This window comes from Benincasa hispida, chromosome 9 (assembly GCF_027475165.1).
Source record: "Benincasa hispida cultivar pf3 chromosome 9, pf3_genome.v1.1, whole genome shotgun sequence".
In the NCBI taxonomy this organism is placed as follows: domain Eukaryota; kingdom Viridiplantae; phylum Streptophyta; class Magnoliopsida; order Cucurbitales; family Cucurbitaceae; genus Benincasa; species Benincasa hispida.
In genome coordinates, this window is record NC_143486.1 from 11316747 (window position 1) to 11341970 (window position 25224).

Genomic DNA, 25224 nt, shown 5'->3' on the forward strand with positions numbered 1-25224 from the left:
CCTTGAAGAATGCATGTTAATATTCGAGGTTTGACTATCTTTTAGGGTTTAATCGCGTATTCGTTTGTAATCGATTGTTGAGAGAATACTAAGCGATCGGATAGAGAATACTAAGCAAGTGTTTAGAGAATATTTAGCACACGTCTAGATATTACTAAGCTATTGGATAGAGATTACTAAGCAATCAAATAAAGATTACCAAGCAATCAAATAGAGATTATTAAGCGATCGAATAGAGATTACTAAGCGATCAGATATAACATACTAAGCAATCATTTAGATATTTGTTGTGTGATTGTTTAGGTTTATATCGTGCGATCATTTAGCAATCTTTTATGTTATCGTTTAGATATTCATTGTGTGATCATTTATGTTTATATCGTGTGATCGTTTAGTTATCTGTTATACGATCGTCTAGTTAACTATTAAGTGATCGTTTAGATATTTATTGTGTGATTGTTTAACTATCTGTTATGCGATCGTTTAGCTAATCGTTTAGATATTTATTGTGTGATTATTTAGGTTTATATCGTGTGATCGTTTAGCTATCTGTTATGCGATCGTTTAGCTAATTGTTACGTGATTGTTTAGATATCTGTTACGCGATAATTGAGATATCTATTATGCGATCGTTTAATTTTTGTTATGCGATTGTTTACTAATTGTTGTAATGTACACGCTTGTCAGATTGGTAAGATGGACGTCTTTGCTAAGAAATATTTTCCTACTACAGTCTCTTGCCAAGTCCACAAAACTACCTCTGTGATTAAGAATAGATTGACAGAAGAACAAATGAGATTGTATAGGAAAACTGCCTTTGATCCACTATTGGATATAGATCTTGTTTTTAATGGACAACTTTTGCACCACTTTCTGTTAAGGGAGGTAGCAGATGCGAACCCAGACGTTATATCATTCAACATTCTAGGGAAGAAGATAACATTCTCCCAAGACGATTTTAACCTGATAACTAGGTTGTGGCTGACCAGGGAAATAGTATAAGGAGAAACAAGGAGTGAAAGGTTGCGAAAACTCATTCTTGGATTGAAGGACCCAAATGAAAAGGATAATTATTGCAAGGATGTGGAGACTGCATTCGAGAAGTTCAATTTTACTAATGATGAAGATGTTGTCAAGGTTTCATTGGCACTATTCATCGAAACGATAATGATTAGAAAAGACAAGAAAATCCAATTCGATGTGGATATATTTGGGATTGTCGATGACCTTGAAGTCTTTGTACATGACAACTGGTCTTCTCTCTTTTATAAACGTACATTGAATAGCATGAAGACTATCATGCGGAGGAAGAAGGAGGCATATGATTCAAAGAAAGCAGAAAATGATCAACGTGTCTTATATTACTATATAAAGGGATTCACACTTGCATTCCAGGTATGTACTTTTGTTTCTGATTCACTTTAATATACATTGAACCTGTGTGTTATGTACGTGTAACAAGGTTCCCATATCGTAGGTTTGGACTTATGAAATTTTATCCACATCAAGTAAGTTCATAGCTACCAAAGTCAGTAAGGTTGTAATTCCTAGAATTCTTAGATGGACTTATTCTCGTGTTCCATCTTACCAATCATTGAGAAATAACGTTTCCAGCCAAAAAAAGTAACTGGTTGCTTCTGACTTGCTCATTTGTTTATAGTTTCATGCATTTTAACTTGCTCAATTGTTTATGTACAGACTATTGTTCTGTCGAGACTTGTACCTAGCATAGAGGAGATGAGGTACAAGGAGAACCTATTGAAGGACTTAATGTGGTTCATGTTGTTGGAGAAAGAAGGATCGAAGGGGTTGAACACTCCACCGATACTCACTAGTTCTCTAGGGGCATGAAGAGCATGAATCCCATGTAGATCAACCTGTAAATGTGCAACATATAGAGCTTTGAAGGGCAAGAGGCAGCAGAAGTCCTCAAGACATCGTCATTCCAAATCCTACAAGGTCCTTAGGGAGGAAATTAAAGAAGTTCGCAAAGATTTGGCAAACTTGACTACCATGGTCTGCCAGATGGGGGATACATTTACTATCCAACATCATCTGATGGGCCAACAACTGAACGAAATAAAGATGATAGTCCATCTTCTGAATGAGGTATGTATTTCTGTATAGTCGTTTAGATATTCTCAAATGGTAACGATCGTTTACATAGTCTTAAATGATTGTTTAGAAAATATAGACGATCGTTTAGGATTATTAAACAATCGTTTAGATATTCTTCTTCCACCTCATTCACCTTTAAAATCTTCTCAACCCCAATCTCATAAAACTCAATCACCTGTAGTGGGATTGAAACCGACTACTAGTGTTATCAATCCCAACCCCTTGGCCCCTGTACCTAACTTGCCTATAAGGATCATTAGTTCCTATGACTCATGCTTCCCAATCCCAGATGTTCTATGGAATGCAAACAAAAAATGGAAAAGTCATGCTAAAACAAAAAATGAGGAGTGGATAGTAGTATATACCTTTACGACCAAGGATTTCTTCAAAACACTTGAGTAGAACACGTGTGCTTGGAGACGTGAATATTTCTATACACGATCTTCAAGATAATTCTACATGATCATTTAGAATTTACAGTATTTATAATTATATTTTTCTTTGTTGGACAAGACTATGGATCTTCTATTCATGCACGTGCATTAGAAGTTGCACTCAAAACTTGACCTGTGTAAGTACCGATTCACGATAAGAAAATTTCACATATTTGTTGAAACTACTCTTCACTCAACCGTATATTTACATCTTGCCTTTCCCAGGGTACTTTGATAAACCCAGACGGAATTGCTTCTAAGATTCGGTCAGAATGTCTTGAAATGAAGGATGGCAATGTGGCAGGGTGGTTGGATCGTGAAGCACACATGAGGTTTTGGACGGACTCTCACTTCTTCATTGACTACGTGCTTGGACAATATGAAGAATACAAGCCAGCATGGATGAATGTTGACTCGTATTTGGGCCAATCAACATCAAACAACACTGGCTTATGCTTGCCATTGATTTGGAAAGGTGCACAATCTTTGTATTTGACTCCATGCCTAACTACATCAATATCGATGTAGTTAATGGTTATCTTTAGCTCGTAGCTAGAGCAATATCTTCGTTGATTTCTATCCAATTTAACATTTAACATAGGAGGTTCAAGTACGGGCAATGGGAAGTGAAGAGATCGAAGTTGACCCTCCAAGAGGGCAGGTCTTTAGACTGTGGTATTTTTTGTGCTAAATTTATAGAATACTATGCAACTGTTGTTGATAAGGCTAGCTTAGCACAGACTAATATGGCATTGTATAGGAAACAATATGTTGCCCGGTTGTGGGAAAATAAATATTTATGGTAGTAGAATTCAAATTGCACTATACATTTAACTAAGTAATCGCCCAAAACTAACTAAACGATCACCCATATTTGAGTAAACGATCACACATAATAACTACAATAACGCATACAAATAAAAAAGTGATCGCATACAAATAATAAAGTGATTGCATAGAAATAACTAAGATAACGCATAGATCAAAGTAAACGATTGCACATAATAACTAAGCGATCACCCACAAAGGACTAAGCAATCACCCATAAATAACTAAGTGACTGTATATAAATAATTAAATGATAATCCAAGAATAACTAAACGATTGGCCATTTATAACTATATGTTTGGCATACAAAGTACATATCGTTTAGTCTAGATGGGCCAATGCCAAGTGTTATTAATGTTTGTTTACACATTTTCTTGTTATGTCCTCCCTGACCACATCATGTACACCTATGTATTTGACATGGCTCCTCTCCAGTAGAAGGTATCCTAACGGTTTGACATCGACCGACACTTGTTACCTTTCGTGGTGATAAAATTTCAAAGTCTTCAAAATCTGGTCTCTGACTCTATTCTTGTCTATATCCAACTAGGAAGATTTGTTCGACGTAAGCAGCAAGCACACATTTAATTGTAAACCATTTTGCACATAATGTTTAGACAATAATGTTTCTCAGGGTCGTTGCAGATATTGCATGGGAGCATAGGATCTCAATGCAATTAAACTCCATACAAGTACATGTCCGTGAACGAAGATCAACCAACCCCCCAAATATCCATCGTCCACATTAATTATATGCATGTTAACCGCGGAAACACGATATGTCTTATACATCAATTCTGATTCCTTAAGAATACTCATTGCGTAATCAGTTACAATGTGTGTGCATGCTATTGCATGTGTACGTCGGACATGAACTAACCTTATAGGCACTCACGGATATGCTCCAATAGCTTCGTGATTGGTAGTTCTCATGCATCTTTCAACACTCCATTGAAGCATTCTACTATATTTGTCGTCATCTTGTCATACCTGTAATGGATTTGATAAACCCTTATTTTGATCCAACATCTTCAAGATATATCGTCACATCAGGATATTTATGGAGCTTAGCCCAATACATTTGAAACTTAGACATTCTATAAGCTTTCGCCACTAGGTAGAATTGTGAGATTATATCCTTATTCTTAAATTTATCAATCAAATTGTTTTGAATATGATATATACATAAGGCATAATGCATCAGGCAATATACTTGAGACAACTTTTGCAATTGAAATGTGATGATCTGATATAATCACTAAATTCGGAATGTCTCCTATTGAAGCCTTCAAATGAGTCATGAACCAAGGCCATGATGCATCGTTCTCGCCATCTAAACGCTAAAGGCGATAGGATATATGTTATTATTGCCTAAAATACATGTTGCTATTAACAACACACCTTTGTATTCCTCGTGCAAATGGGTCCCATCAACAACATTTACTGAGTGGATACAGTTCAAAAAATCCCTAATACACGGGTCAAGTTCCATGAAGACGTAAGTATTGTTCATCCTCTACTTCAACCTCAAAGATCGTACCTGGATTTGCAAGCTTAAGTGTCTTGCCATATGCCTTAACAATTGCATATGATCCTTCTGGCGACCCTTGTGCGAACACCAATCGATATTCTCTAGCACGATAAACAATTGTGTATATATTGTAATGAATGATTGTGACAGCGATCGTTTATATTGTAATTCATGAACGATAAGTCTGCCCGTCTAGTCATTCATGAACGATCATTTATATTGTAATGGACGATTGTGTATCTACTATATGATCGTTCATTTGATGTTAAACAACACTTACTATGAAAGCGATTTGGGACAAAAAATATTGAATATCACTTAGATTCTCTCCCTTTTTGAATCGATGAAAGCAATCGACGAAGATGTTGGACAGAAATTCTGAGATAACACTCTGATAGAACAATGGGAGATTTTTGTGGGGAGTTTGACAGAAAGTAAATACTAAGAGTGTTGGGAATAAATGTTTCGATGAATGTTGATGTTGCATTGAATACATATTGAATGCTTGAGAAATGGTTGAAGGAAGAAGATGGAAGGCTAGGCTCTCTAAAATTGGGGGTAATTTTAGAATTTCACATGGACAAAGATCGGTGGTAGAAAAATTTTTAGATCATTGGTAAAAAAAATTTTGGTTTTTGGATCATTTTGTGAAATTTTTTCAAATTTTAGCTTAGTTTTTTAAACTATTGATAATTAGTAGATAACAAAAGAAGAAATACTTTTTTTAGTTCTCAAAATTTGACTTATTTTTTAAACCATTGGTGATTAATAAATAACAAAATAAAAAATTTGAAAGTGATAGTTAGTATTCATAGGTTTAATTTTAAAAAAACAAAAACAAAAAACAAAATGATCACCAAAAGCCTAAATTATTATTGAAAAAGTTGAGACAAAAGCAACTTTTAACCTTGTTTTAAATCTAGTTCACGAAAGAATCTTTCTATAGGAGGAAAGGAATAAATTCATATCCTCGACGTGTATGTCTTACGGAAGGCAAAAGCGCACCGTGAAAATTTGATTCCCAAGAATTTCTGGAATTTGGATGGGTAAGGATGTGTAACAATTGCCTAAAAATCAACCACCTTTGAAACATTGTGACTATTCTCACTGAGCATGATTAGACAAACGGAGGTCTTCAACAACAAAACCCTGTTACTCTGGTTTAGCCCAATAAATCGGTGATAGATCAAGCAAAGTGGTGCCCAAATAAAAACAAAAGGTTATACCAAAAATCACAATTATGCAAACAAAGGAACAAGGGGGTTCTGCAACATTATGGGGAAGAAAATAGGCCCTGCAGTTTAATCAGTTGTACAGAAGATAAATGAATGACCACTTGGTACACCTCCCCATGTTTTCTTTTTCTAAAAGGAATGAGGGGGAAACTCCAGCCTCAATTGTAGACCATATACTTGGGGGTTGCACTGAACTTTTGATATCCCTTGATCACCTTGTTCACTGCATCAAGGAAGTCCTTCTCTGTCACGGTCTTCCTTCGAGCTCGGATGGCATACATTCCAGCTTCCGTGCAGACACTCCTAATATCGGCCCCTAAAAGAAAAGAGATCGTATTTAGAAAAATAAATATGTTTAATACAATCCCGGAGACTACGTGAGTAAGATGGAAATGTATAAAAAAAAGTTGAGGTAAGGATATGTAGACCTAAGTTCAGAATTCGGTGACCTTTAAAGGAGACGGGATCAAGAAACACAGGCATTCGGTGAAACCAAGAAATGAGAAGGGTAGGATTAACATTTAAAAGTATTCCTACTTGTTTGGCCCTTAAATTACAAGGTTTGAAAATTCACGTAGATACAGTTACTTAGCTTCTATGTGCCCTACAATGAAATGATGATAATTGAAGGTTCACATATGATTTCTAGTACTACAGACACCCTCTTTTATCCGAAATGTTCCTTAAGATTCCATTAAAAACACAACATGAAAAAAGGTAAGGCTGCAAGTCTCAAGTCTTAACCTGTAGAATTCGGGCAAAGCCTAGCCAAGAGTTCAAACCGGATGTCCCTCTCACAATTCATGGTCCTTGTATGGATTTTAAAAATCTGTGTCCTGCTCTCCAAATCAGGAAGTCCAAACTCAACCTTGCGATCAAGCCTTCCAGGTCGTAACAGAGCTGGATCGAGTGTATCAGGCCTGAAAGTGAGAGAAGAAAATTAGCTATTGTTAGTTTCACGAGCATGTCATTAATTTTAAAACTAGGACCTGCATTTCCCCATTTATTTTGCAACTAAGAACCATATTGACAAGCAGATGACAAATACAGACAACCCCTGTAGCGAGTTTTAAGACATTACTGTCAAATGACCAGCGCCACGAATAAAATGACTAACCTATTTGTTGCCATCAGAACTTTGATGTTACCACGTGCATCAAAGCCATCTAGTTGATTCACAATTTCAAGCATAGTACGTTGGACCTCATTGTCACCACCAACACCATCATCAAAACGAGCACCTCCTATGGCATCAACTTCATCGAAAAACACTATGCAAGCCTTTTTGGAGCGTGCCATCTAGAGTGCACAAAAACATGTAAGTAATAATGCAAAACTCAAAAGTATGAACACTATTTATTTATTACAAGATCTAAAAAGAACTACTGAATATAAAATAACAGCCAACCTGAAATAGTTCTCTGACCATCCGAGCCCCCTCACCAACGTATTTTTGAACAAGTTCACTTCCAATAACACGAATGAAACAGGCATCTGTTCTGTTAGCTACAGCACGTGCTAGAAGTGTTTTGCCTGTTCCAGGGGGACCATAGCAAAGAACTCCTTTTGGAGGATCAATTCCAAGCTTTACAAATTTCTCAGGATGAAGCATAGGCAACTCAACAACCTACATGTAACATTTTCAAATACAAAACACAAAAGTAAAAAACTTAAATTTCTAAGAATTATTAAAATCATGAAAATCTGGTTAAAGACAAATGCAAAATTGCAAAAGCAAAAATTTATGCACACCTCTCGCATTTTCTCTATCTGCTCCTTACATCCACCAACATCGTTGTAGGTCACGTCAGGTTTTTCTTCTACCGTCATCATGGTCACACTTGGATCAATTTTGGGAGGCAAAGGAATTTGAATCTGATATTTATTTCTATCAACACTGTAAGGGCAGAATAAATGTCAACGGTTATAGGCTAACACCATATTTGCATGTAGAAAAATGAGAAAAGGCCACCAAAAGCAGGAAAAAAATATTTGAAAGAAGCAGATGCATCACATATTGTACCATCCCTAAACGGTATCGAGTGACTTATAACAGTGAGGAATGATGATGATCATTCCTAAATCAAGCAACATAAATGTGGCACATCATAACCATGCATATATGATAAAATAAGCTACTGTCATGAGTTAGATATCATCCTAAACTTTTGACAATGGATAGTTGAAGTTTAAGTATAAGACAATGGACAGGATGGTAAAGAACTGAACACCGTCAGATTAAACCAATACACAAAACAAGGAGAACAATAAGTAGAGAACATCCAAAACCTACCCTACACGCATGCCTTCTTCTATGTCTGTTGGCGAAACTTTGTCACCGAGTCCAACAACAAACTACATAATGAAGTATAAAAGAAGTTAGAGAACCACTGCAGATTTGATGAATAATTATAGATAATACACTCTTAAAGTCTAAAGTACAATTGAAAATCATGAAGTTCAACCATAAATAAGTAAGTCCCTCTTTTTCCCTTTCCTCCCCAACCACCACTCTTAGAACCAATGCCTGACTGACTTAAGAGTGCATCATCATATACACAAAGCTGATAACAAACCTTGGCAATTTGCTTAACATTAATAACATATTTGGCATCTTCAGAATTTGGATTGATGATCTTTGTGCATCTCGCCACCTGATTGACAACACATTTTGCTGCATCAGAGTAAATACCTCCAAAAAAAAAAAAAAAAAAGTAATCCAAACCTCATTGAAATCAGACCTGAAGAGGCTGCTCTTCCTGCATCATTTGCTTATCAGATACAAGATCCCACTGGCTTGGAGCTGCTAAACCGGTGTCAGACTCCTTAATACCTGTGATGCCATCCATATAGATATTTAATTTCACCGATAAACTGATTATTCATGTATATAAAGCAACATATACATGCTGGTTTCTAATATAGAACGTGAAGCGACTCATACCACATAAATCATTGACCTTCTTTGCCATATCCTTGATTTCTTTCTCTACCTTCTTGATATAGGTTGAGTAAGGTCCCAACCCCTGCAAAAGAGGATGACGGTAAGCAAAACCGAGGATACAACAAAACTACGCTCTAAGATAGGCCAAAAAAACTGAAAAAATAAGAATATGACATCCACTCTCTAAAAAATGCGCCTCGTCGCGAGACCCACTGCACATAGTTTCTTGAATAGAAAGAGAATCGAGATTCAGAGAACCCTAACTATATGGACAAGCTGCCCCGAACGTTTTAGCTTGCTCAGTAGTGCATAAACTATCACATTCCCTGCAGATGGCAGCCCCCCATGAATTCCCACATTATCCAGACATTTCAACCAAAGGACCAAACGAAATGAGGAAATCCTCTCCTAAACATGAATTTACTTAAAATTTAAAATTCCCCCAGGTGAAGGAACGCCAACAGTAGAAACCGGGTTGACAAATCATCAAAACTAATCGCATGGTTCGTTTAAAGCACTTAATTAGCTAAGAACCCACATCATACGCAACGAGATTATACTAAAGTAGCTGGATCTAATCCGATGAGGAGATGAGAACATAAAAATGATGCACAAATCAGGAAACAGACAGTAAAATAGAGCACGAATTTAGGGTTTATAAAGTAGAAAAGGGCTCTGATAGATGAACATACATAAGTCTTGAGAAGAGCAATATCGTCCTCATCGAGAGGGCGAGGATTCTTCTCGTCCTTGATCTCATCCTCGGGGTCCGGCGCCATCAGAGTGAAACTTTAGACTTGGAACTCCGAAGTAGAATTCTGCAACTTTGTGATTTTCTTGCGGACGAAGACAACCAATGAAGAAAGGCAGAAGCTCGAAATGTACCATTGCCTCTCTTAGACCTCTTTATAATGGGTGGGTTCTTGGCCTCTGGATTGGGCCGGCCCAATTGGACACCGTCGTTTCTTTCTTTTTTTCTTTTTTCTTTTTTTTTTTTCCTTTTTAATTTATTAAATCTAGATCAAAATAATAGCAAAACTAGCATACTACAAAAAGATTAAAATATGGCATAACTCGAATAAGAACATTTGAAGACAAAAAGACAAAAAAAAAAAAAAACTAATTGGCATCTCTCAACTCCGCATTATTGAGGATAAAGACAGCAGAGCACACCTCAAAAAAACAGATGACAAAATCAGCCTACCTGGGAGAACAGTCAGCAGCTGATTTGGCCAACCATTTTCTGTTATGTAATTAGTCTAATTCACCTATAGGCATGTGCCATGTGTACTATGTTTAATTTATTATTTTGCCCTCTTTGTCCTAGCATTTGTATATTAAAAGGTGTAGGTAAATGTAGGGCTGTTGTATAAGGAAAATATTTTCGATTGACTATTGGATAAAGAATAGAGTCGTCGACCTAAGGTCTGGTTTTTGTTGCATTCACTCTGTCTATGCTCTTTGTTTTCTTCTTCTTTTTCTTTTCAACCTTTTCTACTCAAGCTTGACTTGGTATCAGAGCCACATTATGGCCAACGCCAATCTCAATACAAGCCTCTCCTTTAACCCGTCAAACACTACCTTCAGCAGCCCACCCCTAAATCAACTCCTTAACCAAATCACCTCTATCAAGCTCGCCAGGAACAATTTCTTGTTGTGGAAGAATCTGGCTCTACCGATTCTAAGGAGTTATCGTCTTGAAGGTCATCTCACTGGCCAAAAACAATGTCCACCAATGTATCTTCAACCAGCAGGTGGAGATGCGAATGTATCAAAGGTTGCCTTGTTCAGCGAAACTGCTGTTGGACTCTCCACGTCCGATGGATGCTCAAGTGGAAGTGCAGGAGGTTCAAGTTCAACCTTAGTTACTAAAATCAACCCTCAGTTTGAAGCCTAGATGGCAGTCGACCAGCTGCTACTTGGATGGCTATACAATTCCATGACCCCTGAAATTATTGTGCAAGTCATGGGATGTGAGAGTGTTAGAGCGTTGTGAGATAGCATCGACAAGCTTTTTGGTGTCCAATCACGTGCCGAAGAAGACTATCAATCTACTCGAAAGGGAAATTTAAAAATGGAGGAATATTTACGAGTTATGAAGAAAAATTCTGATAATCTTGAACAAGCGGGCAATCCCGTTCCTACTAGGGCTTTGGTGTCACAGGTTCTTCTTGGATTAGATGAGAAATACAATGCTATTGTAGCAATCATTCATAGCAAAGAAAATGTGTCATGGTTAGATATGCAATCAGAGTTACTTCTGTTTGAAAAAAGGTTAGATCATCAAGCTATACACAAAGTGACAACTGGATTCAATCATAATGCCTCTGTTAATTTGACAAACACAAGAGGCTCTCCCTTTAACTCAGCTCCAAGACCTCAAGAAAACAATAACAACAACATTGGGGGAAATCAGAGAGGAAATGGAGGCAACTGAGGTCGAGGCAGGGGAAGAGGAAATAAACCGACCTGCCAAGTCTGTGGTCGAGTCGATCACATGGCCTATTATTGCTATGGTCGATACAACAAAGAACTTGCACCACCACATTTCTCATAGAACAGGAGAGGCCATGTAAATTCTCAGCAAATCAAAGTGCCCATTCAACAAAATCAGTCTGCTCTTGTAACTTCCCATGCTCCTCAACCATATACAGTTGGTCCTGAAATCCTAACTGGCCTAAGCTGGTATGCAGACAGTGGTGCATCAAGCCATGTGACAGCCGACTATACTAATCTGGGGAACTCGAATGAGTTTGAAGGTAAGGAATCTATTATAGTTATAAATAGTGACAGTCTTAAGATCTCTCATATAGATGATACATCACTTGTGAATGAACATGTTAAGTTGAACTTGAAAGATGTTTTGTGTGTACCTAAAATTACCAAGAATCTTGTGAGTGTGTTCAAACTTACTAAGGATAACAATATACTTATTAAGTTTCACAATGGTTTCTTTCTCATTAAGGACAAGAACACGAGACTAATCATACTGAAGGGGCAGCTTAGAGATGGTCTGTACCAACTTGAGGATGTTAAAGTTTGTTCGAGAGGAAGTTCCACTGAAGAGTCCGATCAAAAGGATCCAATGCACATAAATAATCACCTGTCTATTTTAAATTTGTCAAAGTTGAGTCAGTCCCCTAGGATGAGAGTGTCCAAAAATGTATGGCACAAGCGGCTTGGTCATCCTGCTTTAAGAACTTTGGAACTTGTCATTAAACAATGTAATCTCCCTACTACTATTAATGATAAAGTTCAATTTTGTGACTTTTGTCAATATGGAAAATCTCATGCACTTGCATTTCCAAATTCTAAATCAAGATATACTGCCATGTTTGATTTAGTTCATACTGATCTATGGGGGTCTGCACCTATCTTATCTTCTGAAGGCTATCACTATTATACTATATTTGTAGATGATTATAGTAGGTTCAATTGGATTTACCCCTTGCGGTTAAAAAGTGATACTGTGGCAGCCTACCTACACTTCACCAACATGGTTAAACAATAGTATAATAGAGCTATTAAAGTACTTCAGTCAGACAATGGGGGTGAGTTTGTAAAAGTGCATCAGGTATATGGAAGAGAAGGTACTCTCTCGAGATTTTCGTGTCCCTATACATTGGCACAAAATGGCAGGGCTGAATGGAAACATAGAGATATTGTTGAAAAGGGACTGACTATACTAGCTCAAGCCTTCATTCCACTTTCTTATTGGTGGGAAGCCTTTGCCTATGCTACCTACCTCATAAATGGTATGCCAACTTCGATTCTACAAGGTAAGTCTCCCGTTGAAGTGTTGACTGGTACATATTTAGCTTTTGAAGAGTTGAATGTGTTTGGGTGTGCTTGTTTTCCTTGTTTAAGACCGTATAATAACCATAAATTGAGCTATCGCACGAATAAATGTGTCTATCTTAGGCCGAGTCTTCAGCATAAAAGGTATAAGTGTCTTAACATGTCTGGGAGGATTTTTGTTTCTAGAAATGTGATTTTTAATGAAGATGCTTTTCAGTATCATTTTACAGATACTACAACAATACCAACACAGCAGACTACTTCCTCACACCTACTTGTCGCCCCTCTGTCTTGGTTACCTACTGCCCCTAACTAACCGCCCACTACCCCTACTCCATCACCCACAGTCCCTGTCCCATCGTCCACTGTCCATCCTTCCTCGTCTACTATCCATGCTCCCTGCACTATTGTCCCTGCTCCGTCTCCTCACCCATGTGTCACTGCCCCTATATCAGTATGCACATCTATTTCTCCCAATCTATCGATTCTTGTCCCAGCTGAAAATATCCATCAACCAGCAACTTCTACAACCACTTATATGCCCTCCCCATAGCACATACTACCTTCCAACCAGCCGAGTGACCAAACACCATTATCTCCATCCCCACTGCCCTCTGCTATACCAGATACAACCAGCCCATCCCTACTTCCTACAGTTGCACCATCACTTGTTACTACTCACCTACCACCTCCAATCCCTCTCCCCACCCATCCTATGATAACTAGAGGCAAGGCTAGAATCTTCAAACCTCGGGTACTCACCATTCAGTCGAAGAAAGATTGGACAATTACTGAGCCTACATGGGTAACTGATGCACTCAATAGACCTTAGTGGAAAGGTGCAATGGATGAAGAGTATGCAACCCTGATGAAAAGTGGTACATGGTGCTTTATTCCTTATTCCCTACCTCTGAATGTTGTAGGTGCCAAGTGGGTCTTTAAAATAAAAGACATCCTGATGGCATGATTCAACGTTACAAGGCACGGTTGGTAGCTAAAGGATTCCATCAGACTCCAGGTGTGGATTTTTTTGAAATATTTAGCCTAGTTGTCAAAGCTTCCACCATCCATGTAGTGCTCACTCTTGCGGTTGCCTATGGATGGAAAATGAGACAGCTTGATTTCAACAACGCTTTTCTGAATGGCAAGCTACATAAGGATGTTTAAATGAGCCAGCCGCCCGGGTATGTTGACCCTTAATATCCTCAACATGTGTGCAAGCTGAACAAGACTATTTATGACCTCAAACAAGCCCCTCGGGCTTGGAACAACACTCTTAAGAATGAACTTTTGTCTTGGGGTTTTAAGAATGCAAGGTTAGATACTTCTCTCTTCATTTTCAGACAAGGACCTACTGTAATTATTAGTATATGTGGATGATGTGATTCTGATTGGCAATGATCCCGCTCTTATACAACAGTTGGTTACTCTGCTAGATACCCGTTTTGCTCTTAAGAACCTCGATCCTCTTCATTATTTCCTTGGTGTACAGATCAAGTACTTAGACCAAGGAATCATACTTAGCCAAGAAAAATATGTTGAAGATCTTCTACACAAGCTCAACATGTCTGACCTCAAGGCTGCCCCTTCACCAAGCGTAATGAACAAACAATTATCTCTCAGCAGTGGCACTCCCCTTACCGACCCTTTCTTATACGTAGCACCATCGGGGCCCTTCAATATCTCACAAACACTCGGCCGGACAACTTTCATGGTAAACCAGCTTAGTCAATTCCTAAAATGTCCTACCGACACCCATTGGACTGTTGTAAAACGACTCCTTCAGTATCTTAGTGGCACCAAGCACTATGGCATCTGCATACAACCAACCTCTGATCTGTTTATTTCAGCCTTCTCTGATGCTGACTGGGCAGCAAATATAGATGATCGGAAGTCTGCCGCTGCTTACTGTGTTTTTATTGGCGGCACACTTGTATCTTGGTCATCGAAAAAGCAGTCAGTTGTAGCCCGTTCCAGCACTGAGTCGGAGTATAGGGCACTTGCTTATGCTTCAGTGGAGATAATATGGATCCAACAACTTCTTGGGGAGATCGGAGTTCCCCAACGTAGCAAACCAATATTGTGGTGTGATAACTTGAGTGCAGGTGCGTTGGCAGTTAATCTGGTGTTCCACGCCAGAATGAAGCATATTGAGATTGACATCCACTTTGTTCGTGATTGGGTTCTCCAAGGTCTTCTAGATGTTCGGTATGTTCCTTCTATTGATCAAGTAGCTGACTGTCTTACTAAAACTCTTACACATAGTCATTTCTTTACTTTATGACGCAAACTCGGCGTAGTTGAACTACCGCCTCGTTTGAGGGGGGATATTGAGGATAAAGACAGCAGGGCACACCTCAGCAAAGCAGATGACAAAATCAGCCTACCTTGAAGAGTAGTCAGCAGCTGATTTGGCCAACCATTTTCTGTTATGTAATTAGTCTAATTCACCTATGGCATGTGCCATGTGTACTATGTTTAATTTATTATTTTGCCCTCTTTGTCCTAGGGTTTGTATATTAAAAGGTGTAGGTAAATGTAGGGCTATTGTATAAGGAAAATATTTTCGATTGACTATTGGATAAAGAATAGAGTCGCCGACCTAAGGTCAGGTTTTTGTTGCATTCACTCTGTATGTGCTCTCTGTTTTCTTCTTCTTTTTCTTTTCAACCTTTTCAGCTCAAGCTTGACTCGCATGTGTATTAACTATACATTTATCACATATGGACGAGGATTTATTAATTATAGATGTTTGATAAGGATATACTATGATATGTCCATGGAGATAAAATGAGAATCGTGTAAAAATGTCTAAATATACATGCATAAACTTGTAAAAAAAAAAAAAATCATATTTGAAAATGATCTTCCTATGTGGCGGCTTTTAAAATGACAACCAATTTTGTCAATCACTGTAAATTTCTTTGAAGAATAATTTTAGATAGAATCAAATTATCTTAGCTAAAGTGTAATTTAGTTGTGGACTTTGTTTGGTTGATTGATATATCAGATAAAAATACAACATTAATATAATAATTTTAAATTGTAACAGGGAAATTGTTGTAACTATCATTTCACCAAAACATAATTGTTTTTTTTTTCTTTTTGGGGGGAAATAACCAAAACACAATTGTTGTAACCATTATTTCATCAAAACATGACCTATTTGCTTAATACTTTATTTGATAATAGTCTAATAGTTTGTTTGGTAAGTTTGATGCGTCTATATGTAAAATAAGGCACCAATCTAAGCATAATCCAACACATGACAATAACAAATCAATACACTAATTATCATTCTAAAGCCATAATTTTAATCTTTATAATAATTTCAAACCACGCACAAGACAGTCAGCGATTGCCATTCAAGCAATAATTTCATCACATTGGGTCATGTAAATGAGGTATATGTTTAAAAGACATTTAGAATTAGAACTTATAAAATTAAGTTCGTTAAAAACATGTTATTTATTAAAGGCCCTTTTACGCCTTAGAAGTTGGAATTTATCAGAGGATCAATCATTATCTGGACTCTATATTACAACTTTCTTCATTCATCATATGCAAACGAGACAATGTCTTCCAAACAAGTTCAAGACCACTTTTATAGGCCATCCTTCAGGCTCTACATATACATAATGGAAATTTCCCAAGAACAGCATACGTGCGTGCCCATAAAATCTACTTCAGAGTTCAGACGCATTAACATCACCAAATATTTCCCAGAGTTCGACGACTAAGCACTCAGAAGTCCCGGTCTGGGAACAGAACAGGGGCAATCAAAGACCAGATGAACAATGCTGCAGTAGCCCAACCAGTCACAATCCGAACCCACACGGATGCCCAACCGACATCAACCAATTTGCCGCTTCCGCCAACAGAGGTGGTCCATCCAGTCAGGAGCATTGCTGAGTACATACTAGCAAGAGAGAAGATGATGTGGAAAAATGAATATGAATATGTAACTGGCTTTGCCTTCTCTTTTTCCTCGTGCCCATCCGACTTCTCCAATGGAAGCAATGGCTTTCCTGCCCAATTGATAGAGAATAAAAAATGTCATACATAATAAGCCTGATATATGAGAGGCTACAAACAGAATCGAGAGAAAAAATCTCCCTCCAAACTTGAGATGGAGGTTGCCTGCCCAGTTAAAGGACAGGTCTCACAAGAGATTTCAACAGTCACCTATAAGATTAATACACGAGAGGCTACAGACAAAAGTCATGAAAACTTAAAAAAGTGCTATAATGTCTAGAAGATGGAAGTACACCCAATCGCATCTTGCTTACTGTAAAATTAGTACCATGCACAATTCTTAGGACGTAATTAGAAGAAACCTCCAAACTATGAGTTTAAAAAAGAAACCATCCAAAGTTCAATATTTGCCAGTTTCGTGGAAGAACGTGAACCCAATGGGGGATGGGTACTCCATTAAGACAATTGAAATAAACACACTTAACATAAATAACCATTGCATAATTGTGTGTTCCAGAACTGTAAAACCCATAAAATAATAATAATTGTAAAATATATTAGCTGACTCTTACCTGCACGGGGTGAACTTGGAGGGGAAAGCAAGGTTGTAGAAGAACCAGCACGAACAGCAGAATAGACTACCGATAGAACAGTCGTGAGAAGACCTAAGGCTAGAGTGCCTGTAGAAACAGCTTTGGAATGGTTGTGGAGACCATTGCATTCATAGTCTCTTGGTTCACTGGCAAGTCCACTGTAACAGAGATATATGCAGTATAGCGAGATGACTGATGCAGGTAAAACACTGCCACCAACCTGTTTTTCCATCAAGATGAAAGTCATAAGAGACAGAGAAAATCTAGGTCCTTAGTATTAGAAAGGAAAAAGGGAGGGAGACCGTCATACTCAAAGATAACACCAAAACAATAAAAAAATATATATAGTGCAGGTGTGCCATATTTTCTAAATTAAGATATACTGTTACAATAGGTTATCACTGTCCAGTACAAGGGCATTATTATGTCAACAAATACTGTAGTAGGTTGCCAAATATCAATAGACAAACAATGCAATTAGTGTCATAGTACAATAACTTGGTTATTGGCCAAATATATTATCAACTGTATGAAGAGCTTTTTAATTACAGCCTCCCATCAATTGAGGCAAAATGAGAAGACATTAATTCTAATTTGTAGGACAGGGAGAGAAGCAAGATGAAGAGGGAGGTAAATACTTACTGAAGGGTGTAGTGCAACAACTGTGAAAACAAATGCAAAAATTAGGGTCATCACAATAAAGAAGGTGTTCAGCCCACAATCATGCCCTGATGGTGTGAACCAATGGAAGAGAAATCCAGACGAGACAAATGTTGCCACATAACAGAAAAGTGAAACAACAAATAAGGCAATGTACCTAAAAAGGAAGGGAAAACTCAAATGTTAGTCAAAAAACCTAGAAAGAGGAACACGAGAAAAGAGAATACGAAGACACAAGAGAAGAAACTAGAATTCAACAAACCAGAACTGCTCATCATATCCAACCCAGGTGTCATTCCATCTGTGAACAAAATCCAGCAAAAGAACAACTTGAACGAGGAGAAACAATCCTGAGCCAAATTTTGATATAGACTCTGCAAACGTAAAATATGTTAATGTCATTTTAAAGAAAGGAAAAGGAAAAGGAAAAGGATCTTAAATCAAACCAACAGAAACTGAACAATCTTTGAAAAACGTCATTCTAATTTCTGACATGCTGAAATAATTTCTTACCATAAAAGGAAATAATCTCATTGGGAATGAAAAACATTAGTACCACAAGAAGGAACCAACAAATAACTTTCACCATCCATCCACCATGGTGAATACTATCCCGGGGATCCCTTTGACTTTTTACACCAACCATCATTATGGATAGAATGGTGAAGAATAGAAAATTTCCCAGGCTAACTCGCAAGACTGCGTCAGTTTGAAACCAATCCCTGCTAGGTGTTTCATGGAAAGTATTAATCCCTGAAAGAAAAAAAAAAAAAAAAACTGTTATAACACTTGAAAGTATAAAAAAACCAGCTACATGATTTCTTTGGAGACAGAAGGAAGGTCATTTAAAATTGACTATATTTCATTATTATCCCATAATGGTTCTGAGTAGCACGTACCTCTTAGTACAGTTAATTAACAAACCACAAATTTGATAGTTAGAAGTGACAAAAAAAAAAAAAAAAAAAAAAGCTTCCAAATGGGTAATTACAAATGCTCTTATCTAAAAACAGCCGATTAACCACAAACAGTTTACACTAAATGATTCTAGAATAATGAGAATATATCTACATCATAAGTAATTTGTAATAAAGCAGAAACAAAAAATGTATCATGAAAGTGATCCCATCTCTGATCTCCCAATATGGCATCATTAGACGATTCACAACAATATGTGGTTTAATGAATGGAGCTAAGAGCTATAGATGTAATAAAAAATATAAAATTCGTGTAAGGTGTTGAATAGACTATAATAGCGACGGATGATTCCAACCAATCACATCGCCAATTTCTTATGAACCCTAGAGATTCATTCCTTCTGAGGATGTACGAGATATTTGTTTATTTTTATGCTAAACGAAAGTTTCTAGCATTCCATAGCCGTCATGTGGCTAGAACAGAAATACATTACTCTACCATCAACACTAGCTTGTACAGCAAATCCATAGACATTTATAACAAAGGGAAAGATCATGACTCACAAGGGATCTTCTCCAGAAGGGGAGCAGCGACTTCTCTGAGAATCCAAGAAACAATCAAAGAGAGTGCGAAGAGGCCACAGTATGCAATCCTTGCAGACCTTCGGCTAATACTCGAAACAACCGTCCGACATGCATCACATGCGCAAGCTGCACAGCACGACGCAAGGCAAGAAGCTGCCCACATCTTTTTTCCTCACACAGCCACCAGTTTAAAAGCTTATCTGCCAAGGAGCCCGCGTCAATAGAAGGACAAATTGTAATACTCTCAGCAATTTTATCAATATGTAAAGAAAGAGAAGCCCTAAACTATATAATTAACTTACAACCCAATGAAAAAGGACGACCAATCCAAATTAAACCTAATTCTCCATAATCAAACAACTATTTAGCGCCAGAAAAATGTTCAAGATAATCGTATTAAAAAAATCATATAATCAGCCGTGCAAATCCAATAAGAAATCCTCTGATCAACCTTATACCAAAACCGAAATCATCTTATTCGATTTTGCCAAGATCATTGAAACCTAAAGGGTTTTTCTTTGCTGAGAACAAGTGCGGAAGCACAAAAAATCCGTAAATACAAGAAAAATGATCGCAGAGTTACCTCGGAAGAGATTTGGAGGAGAAAATTCCCAGGAGCAATCACCAAGCAACCGGAACAATCGTATGAGAGATCAAGATTCGAGACTGACTTCGGTTTTGTAGTTCGTTGTTGGTTTCCTTTTCCTACTTTCATTCCAATTGATCCTTTACGCCGCTCTTATCTTAGGTTGGTGACTCGACCGGGTTCGCATCAAAAGCCGTGGATATGCCGATCCATTTCTTAATACTTTTTTATCAACCCGGTCTATTATTTTTATTATTTTTTAAAAAACCCGCTCTTAGTTTACAAGGTTCCTTATTTGGCTCGATAATATATTTTTGTTGTGAACTTGAGAAGTACAATAGCAACACGGATATCAATAAAGTATAATATTAAAATAAATATAAATAAAATAAATCAACAAAATATAAAATAAGAAATTTCTCTAAATTCTCTACTTTCTTCAATTTTTATGGAATTTGGCCAATGTGTCTTCCAAAACCCACAAAATGCCACTATTTGTAAGCAATTTGGCAAGTACGAAGTGGATTACAGGATGTAATCTTGAGACACATGGACAACACATGAGGTAGTGGATAAGTGACACATGGCCAATGTATACTAATAATGGGCATCTACATTACACCTAATTTAACATATTTATAATACTCCCCCCTTAGATGCCCATTATATATTAAATATGTCTCATTCAAACTTTACTAGGAAAAAACTCACTTGGAAAAAGATCCTAAAAAAGAATACATATTTCATATAATCTGTTACTCTTAAAAAATATATTTACTCTCCTCCATAAAAACATCACTTAAGATCTCTGAGTCGCTGCATTCCAATATTGTGCACCAGTTTTTCAAAGGTTGCGATAGGTACTATCATTGTAAATAAGCCTGTCACGTTATCTTTCGAACAAATTTGTTGTACAGTGGTATCGTCATTTTCTTCAAGATCATAAATGTATAAAAGTTTCTGTGAATTATGTTTTGTTCTATCTCCTTTAATATATTCTCCTTTGATTTGAGATATGCATGTCATGTTTGTGGGAACCATTGAAGGTCCTCAAGAAATGGGATCAAACCCAAAAACCCAAATTTACAAAATATGAACTTCAGGCAAACATACAGAAAAAATATGCATTTAAGATTAAAAAAAATACAACATGCTCAAAAAATAAGAAGAGAATAGGGAAGAGGAGACTTACCCTTGAATAACGTTTTCTTCACATATCCTCTTCTCTGTAAAATCATGAACTTGAAAAAACTTAATTTTCCAAATGGCCACAACCAAAATGGTTTCACATGTATTCTCTGGGATGAGAATTCAGAAGTGTGTGGGCTCTAGCCTTTTGGTGAGGGAAATAATTAAATGAAAGAGGAAATTGAGAGATTGGGGAAGCAGATGAGAAGTTATAGAACCTTTCTTTTTCAGTACTCGAGGAAAAAAAAGATGAAATCAATCCCCTAAATTGTCTTTCCCACTCTTTAGAGAGAAAAAAGGGGGAGGGAGTCAACTCCCTCCCTAAAATTGTTTCTAAAAATATAAATAATAAATAAAATTAATTTTAATAAAAATTTTAATGTATATTTATATGATAACTACTTTATCATATAATATATATTGAACTATATATTATATCAAATATAACATATAACCGATAGTTTAATATTGTATCACATAGAATATAACTTATAGATAAATTCTCTCAACTAGGGTTGGCAACAGGGGCGGGGCCTCCCCGCTCTCGTCTTTGATGGGGGATTTTATCCCCATCTCTGCCCTCATCCCTGCCATTTCAAGGTTGGGAAGGGGACGGGTCCCCATCAGGAAAATGCGTCCCCACGAGGACCCATTCCTCGTTTTCCTTTTTATTTTCCTATGGGGATTTTATTTTATTTTGTAATTTTATCTTTGGTTTGAGCTTGGGCACTTTAGTTGGGCTTAGATTGAGTTAAATTAAAGACCAAGCTAAATGTAAAAAGTTAAATACCTAATATATATAAAAAGAGAGAAAAAATATTTAAAAATCTAATTATATATATAAAAAATATTTAAAAACCTAATCGGGGCCGGGTCGGAGTTAGGGACGGGGTGGGGATACTGTCCCCCTCCCTACCCCATCCCCGGTTTGGGGACCTTAAAGAGGTCCCCGGTCAAATCGGGGATTCCTCGCCTTGATTGGGGTGGGGACCCGACCTCGCGGAGAATTTTGCCAACCCTATTATCAACAATGATATTTAATATAAATCTCATTTTTATTAGATTTAATTATATGAACCCAATTCACATAATTAATATTTGAATCATATTCAAATATTTAATTTCTTTCAAATAAACTTTATATTATAATATATCAAATACATTACAGTAATTATATCATATATAATTAACTTAAAATAATTATATCACACATAATTAATTTCCTCAATTAATTTGAACAATTCAAATTAATCCAAAATTGATTCTCATAAATACTCCATTGAGCTATAGAGAGGACCTCTTGAACCTATAGCTTGAAGCTCCAACGATACGTGAATAATTAATTAAACTCTTTAATTAAATTTTTCACCATCTGTTAACTGTTGGACACTCCACTAAAAACTGACAATTGCACTATCCGCACTACAAATATATTTTTGTGTCTATTGGATATAACCAATCAACAGTACAGTGACCCTTCACAAATTGCTCGTAAGTACAGCTAGACCAAAATTACCGTTTTGCCCCTATAGTTACATCTAATTCCTTAAGTACCACTGATCCTTCTAATAAACAATAAATCATAGTCAAACTATGACCAAACCCCTCTTAGGCCAGGAGAAGGTGTGGCACCACATTGTTCAAGCCCCGGAATCAGTCCTTAAGGGAGCAATTTATCTACTTTTTCCAACCTCAGGGAATGAGTGAATTTCGTCTTGTTTAGCTATGTTCCTAACTCCAAAATCAGACAAATCCCCAAAATGGTAGGCTTATTGAGTCGGTGGTCTGGCAACTCTCACCCATACAAATCAAATGACCACCTGAAGGATCTCTTAATGAAGAGTTCCATGAGCGCGTTCGGATCGCTCTAATTTCACCGTGACCAAAATACACCATATACATTCAAACGCACAGTTATGTAAACAAATAGTAATTAGCGACATGATTTGAATAAGAAATAACAAGGGAGAGAGTTCTCATACTAGCTGGAGACGTTGTTCAAGCTATGGAACTCAACGTAGTAGAAGACCTCTACTCGATCAACCAACGCCCAGCAGATGCGTCGACTACAGCAGCATGAACAACCACAAACAAACGAAGGTAGCGGGGACGACACCACCAAAAAAAGAGCCCTAGGTATTCTTAGAGTGAGAACCCAAAGCGTGGTCCTCGGTGAGTTTGGTAGAGGTAGGAGGAAGAGCTGATCGTGTAGGCGATAAGCAAGTGGGAGAGAATGAGAAACTATCACATAGCTAGATGCTTACCGCTTAACAGAAACTACACGATTGTGTAGATTTTACTGAACAATCGTTTAGAAAACAATAGGCGATCATTTAGTAAACACGACACACTATACCATCGTTTAGGAAAGCTAACTGATCCTTTAAGACTTAGTGTGCGATCGTTTAAGCGCGAGGTATGCGATCGTTTAGGTGCTGAGCGACTATCTTATAGGTTCTTGAGTTTAAGCGATCAATTACGTTTTCACACCAATGCAAAACTTTCCGATTTTTTTTCGAACCATTCAAAATGAAACAAATTTCATTTTTATTCATCGGTTACAATAACCGACGCTGTTCCCACTAACGCACGTCTGAACGAGATTTTGGGTTAATTATCATATAATAAACCAATTAAATTATTAATAAATATAATCATATTATACTTTTACCCTATAGTTTTATATCACATATCTACTATAGTAATTTCTCCTCTACTTGATATAAATCATATTTATATCTAATTTCCTCCAAAATACTGTATCTCATACAGTTAGCCAATTATATCATATATAATCGAACTTCCTCTTGTCAATTTGAACATTTCAAATTAACCCAAACACTGATTCTCGACTTTATCCAAGATACCCAGGGGACCTAATGGACCTGTGGCCCAAAGCTCCAACGGTCCGTGAATAGTTGACTAAACTCTTTAGCTACAAGATCCACCATCCGTTAATTGTCAGGCATTCCACTAAAGACCAACAACTGAACTCTTCTTACCAGAGATATATTTCTATGTCTATCGGATATAACCAATCATGAGTACGATGACCCTTCACAGATGCTCATAAGTACAGTTGGGCCAAATTACCGTTTTGCCCCTATAGTTACATCTCACTCCTTAAGTACCACTGATTCCTCTAATGAATAATACAACATAGTCCAACTATGTGTGAACACCTATCGAGCCAAGAGAAGATGTGTGACGCCACATCGTTCAAGCCCTGGAATCAACCCTTAAGGGAGCTATCTATCTACTTATCCCTGCCTCGAGGAAGGAGTGAATTCATCTTGTGTAACTGAGTTCCCAGCTCTCAAATCAGATGAATCCCTAAAATGGTAGGTTTGAATTGGCGACCTGGCCACTCGCATTCATACAAATCAAAGGACCGCCCTCAATGGCAGGAGTTCCCAACTCAACAGGATTGAGGTCATGTTACCTATGGTCATCCTAGTGAAGTGAAGTCTCTGTCATGAACAGTGTTATATAATGAGACGTTAACACTTCATGGTTAGGTCTTATACAAACTCTTTGTATAGGACGCCCCCGTTCGCATGTCCCCAACACGAATGGTCAGGATCAGATCATATGTGACAAGTCACAACACTTGTGACCATTCCACAAAGCGGGCCGCATCCGCAGCATTAGCAGGATAAGGTTTCCCTTCTATATCCATATACTATAGACCATTTTGGTTATCACTCAAGACATGATCCACTTGTATGTCATCACATACATGTTTGAGTTACATACAGATAACCAGGGATTTTAAGCTTATTGGTTTGTGGTAAAGCAAATAAAACAAGCAACTGAGCAAAATACAAGATGT

The 25224-nt window shown here is 37.3% G+C and overlaps 2 protein-coding genes and 1 pseudogene across 2 annotated transcripts; 1 reads left to right on the forward strand and 2 right to left on the reverse strand.

The window, feature by feature from the left end:
- Positions 1-696: 696 nt before the first annotated feature.
- LOC150033627 (uncharacterized) lies at positions 697-3358 on the forward strand (annotated as a pseudogene).
- A 2687-nt stretch (positions 3359-6045) lies between these two features.
- On the reverse strand, positions 6046-9981 carry RPT1A (regulatory particle triple-A 1A). The gene is made up of 10 exons (XM_039044046.2): positions 9783-9981; positions 9091-9172; positions 8888-8979; positions 8723-8800; positions 8440-8501; positions 7899-8043; positions 7555-7773; positions 7264-7445; positions 6891-7066; positions 6046-6462 (listed from the first exon to the last, which is right to left on the reverse strand). Exons 1-10 carry the CDS (start codon positions 9867-9869, stop codon positions 6305-6307), a joined length of 1281 nt encoding a protein of 426 aa, XP_038899974.1. The 5' UTR covers positions 9870-9981; the 3' UTR covers positions 6046-6304.
- A 6351-nt stretch (positions 9982-16332) lies between these two features.
- On the reverse strand, positions 16333-20422 carry LOC120086686 (Serinc-domain containing serine and sphingolipid biosynthesis protein). Its single transcript, XM_039043449.2, has 7 exons — positions 20202-20422; positions 19598-19818; positions 18630-18869; positions 18379-18490; positions 18099-18273; positions 17436-17676; positions 16333-16916 (listed from the first exon to the last, which is right to left on the reverse strand). Exons 2-7 carry the CDS (start codon positions 19779-19781, stop codon positions 16633-16635), a joined length of 1236 nt encoding a protein of 411 aa, XP_038899377.1. The 5' UTR covers positions 19782-19818; positions 20202-20422; the 3' UTR covers positions 16333-16632.
- Positions 20423-25224: the final 4802 nt, after the last annotated feature.